This window comes from Morus notabilis, unplaced genomic scaffold (genome assembly GCF_000414095.1).
Source record: "Morus notabilis unplaced genomic scaffold, ASM41409v2 Scaffold1009, whole genome shotgun sequence".
Taxonomy (NCBI): Eukaryota; Viridiplantae; Streptophyta; class Magnoliopsida; order Rosales; family Moraceae; genus Morus; species Morus notabilis.
This window is the reverse complement of record NW_010357868.1, coordinates 70,675-78,274: the sequence shown is the minus strand read 5'-3', so window position 1 is coordinate 78,274 and position 7,600 is coordinate 70,675. Positions and strand designations below refer to the sequence as shown.

Here is a 7,600-nt window from a genome sequence, read left to right as displayed (position 1 = left end):
ATGAATATCCAAGTAAAACGAGAAAAGGAGTCAACAAAATGAATATAGTATTTATAACCAGTTGAAGAAGGGGTAGGTACAAGCCCCACAAATCAGAATGAACAAGTTGTAACTTGCAAAGACTTAGTATAAACTGTAGTAGAAATAGGAAAAGGAAAGCCGAACAAAATGATCATTTTCTTTTTCCTTTTCTTGTTAATGTAAATCTAAAAAGCGCCAGAATTGTTGGTCGGAGTCATAGCGCATGTTGATACATATAATATTAACTGTGTAATTAATGACCTCAGTGACCTTCTATTTATAGACACTAGGGTGTAATGTGCATAAGTGTGTGTGTGTGTGTGTGTATATATATATATATATATACACACACACACACACACACTACTTCTCTGTCGTATATCATTTAAAGTGTAACATATTGGACTAGATGATTTATTTTGGTATAATAATTGTAGTGCTGGAATCTTGTACATGCATATACAGGCTGCAAATGCAAATGTGAAGATTTGAAATATTTTAAGACTAATAAAATTACATGATAATTATAGCATAAATAACAATTTTCGCGTTTTATGCAATAGAATTATGTAGTAATTATATGTATTTATTTTAATTTTATTATTAGTAAAATATTTCAATTTTTTATTACATTTAAACATGTTTAGTGCATTAAATACCATATGTTTTAACCCACCCAATGCAAAGAATATGAAAATGTTTTCCTCAAAAAAAAAAAAAAAAAGAACATGAAAATTTTTATTTTTCCTTTTATCAGTTTTCTCTTCAACTTATAGATGGATATACTCGGAGAATTCCACCACTCTTATATGCCCCACAACTTTGAGTTGCATCCAACAATAAAAAGTACTCTTAAAAGATATACCCAATTTCACCAAAAGGAGGCATATCGGGTGCATTTAGAATTGATTTTAGATTGTTTTTAAAAACGTTTATACATGTCTTTTGAGACACAAAAATGAAATTGGTTTGTAAACCGTGTTTGTTTAGTAAATATTTTAAAAATGAAAACGAATACAAAAAACAATGAGAATAATTTTTGTGAAAGAATTAAAAAACAGTTAAAAATTATTTTCTCTTTTCTGTTTTTATTTTCTAATACTTATTAATAATATTATAATATATTAATTAATAATTATAACTAAATACGATTTTATTTTTTATTACATTTAAAATAATCTCTTTTAAAACTAATTAAATGTAATTTTAAAATTAATTCTAAAATATTTTTATTTTTATTTTTATACTAAAAATAAAATTATTTTAAAAACATTACCAAAGCACGCAGATATTTCCTTCTCCACGTTATAATAACTCTTTGCATTCTCTCTATACCCAAAAGTAGGGACACAAACCGAAAAATGATCAGCACCCTCCTCCGTCTATCCTTATTCCCATTCCCCCTTCTCTCTCACTCTCAAGCACATAAAAGCCTCGAGAGCAATAAAATGTCATTTTAACCAAAAAAACAAAAAACAAAAAACATAGTACAATTCCTATTCCTCCTTTTTCTCCTCCTCCTCCGTCTAGCTTCTTATTCCTCAATCCACACCAAAGTACTTATAATCATAATAAACGACACCAAAAAATGAGCCAGTGTGTTCCTAGCTGGGATCTCGACGACAGTCCTCCTGCCAGGCTTCCCCTTCGTTCCCGCTCCCACTCCATCGCTCCTCATGATGTCCCTGCCTTGTACTCCTCTCTCTCTATCTCTCTCTATACAAACACACATATATATACATATATATTATATTATATTATATCATGGACATGGACTTGTTTTATGAAAATGGGTATTTATTAACAGATTTAATAATACATTACAGGTTAGATTACGAGGTGGCAGAGTTGACATGGGAAAACGGGCAGATAGCCATGCACGGCTTAGGGCCACGGCGCGTACCAAACAAGCTCTTAACCAACACTACTTCCACCACCACTGCTACTCCAACTACAAATTCCCATGCTTGCAAGTACACCACCGCCACCGCCACCACCGCGTGGGAAAAGCCAAGCGCCGGCGGAACCCTAGAGTCTATAGTCAACCAAGCCACCAGGTCATCATTCCCCCACAAGCCTCCCTCCTCCGCGAATGCTGAATTAGTCCCGTGGTTCGACCACCACCACAACGCCGCTGCCGCCGCTATGACGACCAACATGGACGCTCAAGTCCCTTGCTCCAACCGACACCACCACCACAACGACGTCGTTTCTCGCCGTCCCTCCGCCAGAGCGGGCGGCGGCGGAGTGAATATCGGGTCGTTATACACGCAGGTTTCATCGTGCAGTGGCGCCGCAACAAGGGACGAGAATAATAATGCGGCGGCGGGGCAGCAGATGAAACGCGCCAGGGTGGCGGCGCGTGTGCCGCCGGAGTGGAGCGTGAGCGGCACGAGCGGGAGCCACCAGGTGACGATGGATCAGTACTCGTGCGAGAGGGATTTTGGCGTGGGTTTTATGACTTCGACTTCGCTCGGGTCGCCGGAGAATGCCAGCTCCGGAAAACCGTCCACCAAAGCCGCCACCGCCACCACCACCGCAGCAGACGACCACGATTCTGTTTGTCACAGTAGACTCCAGGCAAGTGATCATTGAAAGAGAAAGTGTGGAATATATTTATATTTTGTTTAATATTAATACTAGTATATAATAAATTTCAAACATTTTTTTGTTGTATTTTTGTTATTAAGATCATTGTTTCTTTTTTTGTTGTGCTTTTATTATTATTTATATAAACTTATTGTTTTTGTTGTCGCTTTTTGTCGCATGTTCTTTTATTTAGGAATACTGATTATGTTCTTTTCTTAATTATTTTTATATATATAAAGAGGGAATCAGGTGATGAGGAAGAGGAGGAGGAGGACAAAAAGAAGGGGAGTGGAAAATCCTCAGTTTCAACTAAAAGGAGTAGAGCTGCTGCAATACATAACCAGTCTGAACGAGTATGCCTCTCTCTCTCTCTCTCTCTCTCTCTATATATATATATATATATTTGGGTATATATATATTTATATGTAAATGTGTAAATGTGTGTGTGTATATATATATATTATATCAAATGAAAATTAAGCAAGAATTAGTGGATGTGGAAACTAAAGTATTTTTATTTGCTAGTTCCCTTTTAGAAGAATTAATTTTTGATTGCTTTCAAGACTATGGAAAGGTTGGAAATTATATATACATGATTTGTTTCGTGGATTTGAGTTTTTAATTTGAACTGAGATATGACATTTTTTGAGACTTTTAACTGTAATAAAAAAATTAGATGTGATATTTTTTGAGAATTTTTAACTATAAAAATTAAAAATTAAAAATTTAAATGAGTGAAATAAACGAGGCGTGGTATACGAATGCAAGTTTTTGAACTTTACCATGATTATATTAAAACAAATCAGATTAAAGAATGAAAAAACACAAGCTAATAGAGTATTTTTCTCCATATTCCAGAGCAAAATTAATTCTCCTTCATTGTTATTACGGGGTTTTGCCCTCTTTTTACGTATTTTTTTTAATGTTTTGGAGAGACATTTTCTACTGTGCGTATGATGTCTCTTTCCCGTATTATTACAAATTTTGGAATTATTATGATCGATTTATCATTGGAAATTTACTTTTCTTTGGTCTTATTAGAAAAGGAGAGATAAGATCAACCAACGGATGAAGACGCTGCAGAAGCTGGTCCCGAATTCCAGCAAGGTATGAATGTGATGGACATTCTATTATATCCATATTATATATATATATATATATACATGCGTGTATATATGTATCTTTCTGCGAACCATTAATTGATTTTAATCTAATCATTAAGATGTATTGGATAGTTGTTAAGAAAATCCACCTATTTAATTGATGCTTTTATCTTAAAGCTCTTTATGGAGGGTAACTTATTATTAATAAATTAAAGTTGGAGATTTAAACTCTCCACATCGTGATGGGCTATTTGTTTATAACCACTATTTAAGTTGAATTTTTCCAGTAAATTCTTATTAATTTTTTTTCCATTTCAATTTTGCTAATTATTTTTCTAATGACTTTTAATTGTCAAGGTTGCTAGGGATATAATAAAAAGCAACATTATTTTGTATTTTTTTTTTTTTTGCTTTTCTGGAAAGGAAAAAATCATAATTATATTTGCATTCGAACATCACTTTTCTTATATATACCTTAAATTGTTGATGATGGTTACCAAGAGAAAGAAGTGGATATTACTCAAATTCACATGAATCCAAAGAGAAGCCTGATTTGACATGGTATACAGATTCCATTCATCTTATTTTTTTTTCAATTCTCAAAACAATTTAAAAATCAGAAATTAAAAGACAATGATTGACACATATATGTATAGGCGTGGTCCAAAACTCTTTTCTTTTTCATACAAATTGTTTGTGGGTATTTTGTCAATTTCCCAATAATCCTAGTCCACATACCCATTTTGCTATGGGGTACAAATTGACAGGAGTGTGTTAGGTATGGAGACAACTACCTGCAGCTTCCACACAAATATTTAATCCTCTTCCAACTTGTAGGGCCTAAATAGTAAATACACTACTCTACCCCCCTACCCTATGTTTATTATTTATTTATTTATATTATTTTTTGCAACTTGTATAAAAGAAAGATTTTGATGTGTCAAAAGGGAAGGATAAGAATTTCTTTGCATTATTTTGACCCTTTTTTATTACTTGCCCATATACGCATCGCATATTACTTTGTACTTTTTAGTTCTAACAGGACACATAATGTACGGAGAGTCTTATATGATAAAGTACTACAAAGATGAGTAAAACTACTCGTAAACTAATGAATACATAATACTAGTGTTAAAGACTAATAAATTTACTAGTTCCCTATAGAACTAGAATACCTGTGATTAAGATATTTAGGCTTTCTTCTCAAATTTTTTGCTACAATTTTTTTTCTTATAAATATACAGATTCAACTTCTTTTATTATAATGTTTTTTTTTATATGAATTCATTTTTTAACTCAAATTATTAAATTAAACGAGTAATATGAATGAAACCTTAATTTGTTGATTTTGATTTTACAGACTGATAAAGCTTCAATGTTAGACGAAGTGATTGACTATTTGAAGCAATTGCAAGCTCAAGTCCAAATGATGAGTAGAATGAACATGCCTGCCATGATGTTGCCAGTGGCCATGCAACAACAACTTCAGTTGTCAATGATGAGCCATATGGGCATGGGAATGGGAATGGGCATGGGCATGGGCATGGACATGAACACGATGGGCCGGCCCAACCTACACGGCATCTCGCCGGCGGTTCTCCACCCAAACCCGTTCATGACGATGGCTCAATGGGATGGCTCCGGCACCGTCGATGGCCGATTACAACCCCAAATGGCGGCAGTAATTCCGGACCCCTTGTCACAATTCTTTGCTTGCCAATCACAGGTATGTTTATATTATGATAATTTATAATTACGAGAAATTTTTTGGTAGCACATAAAAAAATATATTTCATCGAGTTATTAAATTGTATACTTTACCTAATTTGATACGTTTCTAATTTTATCTCACAATTTAAAATGTAGTTGGATTTAATCTGATTATTAAAACTGTCTTTCCTATCCTGCCACATAATTCTTCAACTAACAAACAATCAATTTATATGTTAATGGGAGATTACAGAAAAAAAAATCCTAATAATTAATCAACATTCATTATGTTGCAGCCGATGACGACGGAGGCTTATAGTAGGATGGTTGCAATGTATCAGCAGCTTCATCAACCTCCAGCTTCAAGTTCTAAGAGTTAATCATGGATGCTCCAATATTTCTACATTAAAAGGCCAAAGGCCATAGGCAAATTTCCATTGGGATTCAGAAGAAGATGATCATAATCAGGATTTATTATGTGTTGCGATTCTTACTTTTAGTGGGAGCAATTTATGTGAATATGCCTCTTCTTCGGGTGTCAGGAAACTAATGTGGTGCATTTTTGTACAATTTTAAGCTTGTACTCTCATATGACATATTGAGTTCGTAAATCTTTTTCTTTCTTTTTTTTTTTTTATGTGCATGATCACGACACAATTACTTAATCTATCTTATCTTATAACTTTTTCCCATGAAACAAAAGCAAATATAATTGATACGAATGCAATATATATTTGTGGCCACAAATTCTTGTTCTTGTGCATTTGTATTTTTTCTGCCAAAATTATATTGCGTCCTTGAATATTTCTCAAATAATTATTTATGCCACTGTTAGAAACACCACATCACTTTATCTCCACAATTGCATGACTTCAAAATCCACGATAGACAATAGACGAGATGACCAAAGAAGTGACAACTAACATGCAATGTCTACTTAAAGGGGAACATATCTATGATCACCATATACATATAACTAATATTTAAAAGCCTAGTTGATATATCTATCTCTTCTCTCTCCCCTTTAAGGGATTAAGAATTAATATAAAAAAATAATGGTACTTTATGATTAAGACTTAAATATATAAATAATTAATTCTTCCTTCTACATATACACATAACGTATACATAGATATTGTAGTTACTTCAACCCCTAATTCGAACAAAACAAAACTTGGACAACTTTAGAATATAATTTTTTGGGTTTGGTGCTTGTTTATATACTCATATAGGTGAGGCCTATATATAGCTATCATATCTTTCTCTTGCATCATAGAGGAAGGAAAAAACGACCATAAATAGTAAAACCATATCTTATTTTCTACAGTCTAGTTTCCCATGAATCTAGCTAAAATGTAAAGAGATAAAACCAAAAGACAACACATACCCCAAAAGCAGAGAATCGAACTTTACACAACCAGAGCTCTTGGATGCTTCTAATTGTAAATTATAGGTAAATTAGAATTTGAACCAAAAAGTTTTTCAAACCACTGTTTGGCAAGTTTTTTTAAGTCTTAGTACAAACCATTGCTTTGATGTTTCGAACCAAAAAAAAAAAGAAACAAAAAAATCAAAGAAATCTGAGTTTAACTATAACCCCCTTATTTTTAAGTAGTTTGAACTTTTTTTTTTCTTTTTAAATTTTCCATTTTGAATCAAAAAAATTCAAACCACCACATTTTAAATCTGTTTACGAAATAGACTTTTTAGTCATTTGAAAACCTCACGAGATAATTAATTAACAATTGTATAAGTAATAAAAATGGTCAATTATTGATCTAAACTCTTTTTTTTCCCCTTTTAGTCGCCCTAATTACTTTTATCTTAGACAAGTAGTGGCCCAACTATATACACTGCAACTGGTAGTGATCTTGGGTATTCATCAACTTTTATTTAGCTAATGGATGTGAATGTGATGATTAGCCAATTGTTTGTCAGCTATTGGAAAATAATAAAAAAATATACAAAGTTCTACCAAGGAAAAAATAAAAAATAAAAAAGGAAAGTTTCACAATGATTGGAGAGGGAAGAAAACGCTTGGACAACGAGAAGACCACACGCTCTTTGTTGAAAATCTAGGCCCTTTAGATCGTAGGAAATCTTCTTCGTTTGGACTCATTAGACAAAAATATAATAATGGTAGAATAATAATAACCTTGTCATTGTGAAGTAGGACT

At 33.0% G+C, this 7,600-nt stretch overlaps 1 protein-coding gene across 1 annotated transcript; it reads left to right on the top strand.

Annotated features, from left to right (window-relative positions):
• The first annotated feature begins 1,375 nt into the window (after positions 1-1,375).
• On the top strand, positions 1,376-6,040 carry LOC21404618 (transcription factor UNE10). The gene is made up of 6 exons (XM_024177155.1): positions 1,376-1,713; positions 1,848-2,601; positions 2,850-2,963; positions 3,652-3,717; positions 5,074-5,439; positions 5,720-6,040. Exons 1-6 carry the CDS (start codon positions 1,610-1,612, stop codon positions 5,801-5,803), a joined length of 1,488 nt encoding a protein of 495 aa, XP_024032923.1. The 5' UTR covers positions 1,376-1,609; the 3' UTR covers positions 5,804-6,040.
• Positions 6,041-7,600: the final 1,560 nt, after the last annotated feature.

Bases quoted from the DNA above. Each gene is read 5' to 3' on its own strand.
- LOC21404618 (XM_024177155.1), top strand. From the start codon at position 1,610: ATGAGCCAGTGTGTTCCTAGCTGGGATCTCGACGACAGTCCTCCTGCC. The intron at 2,602-2,849 runs GCAAGTGATCAT...ATATATATAAAG, and splicing joins TTTGTCACAGTAGACTCCAG to AGGGAATCAGGTGATGAGGA. The intron at 3,718-5,073 runs GTATGAATGTGA...TTGATTTTACAG, and splicing joins TGGTCCCGAATTCCAGCAAG to ACTGATAAAGCTTCAATGTT.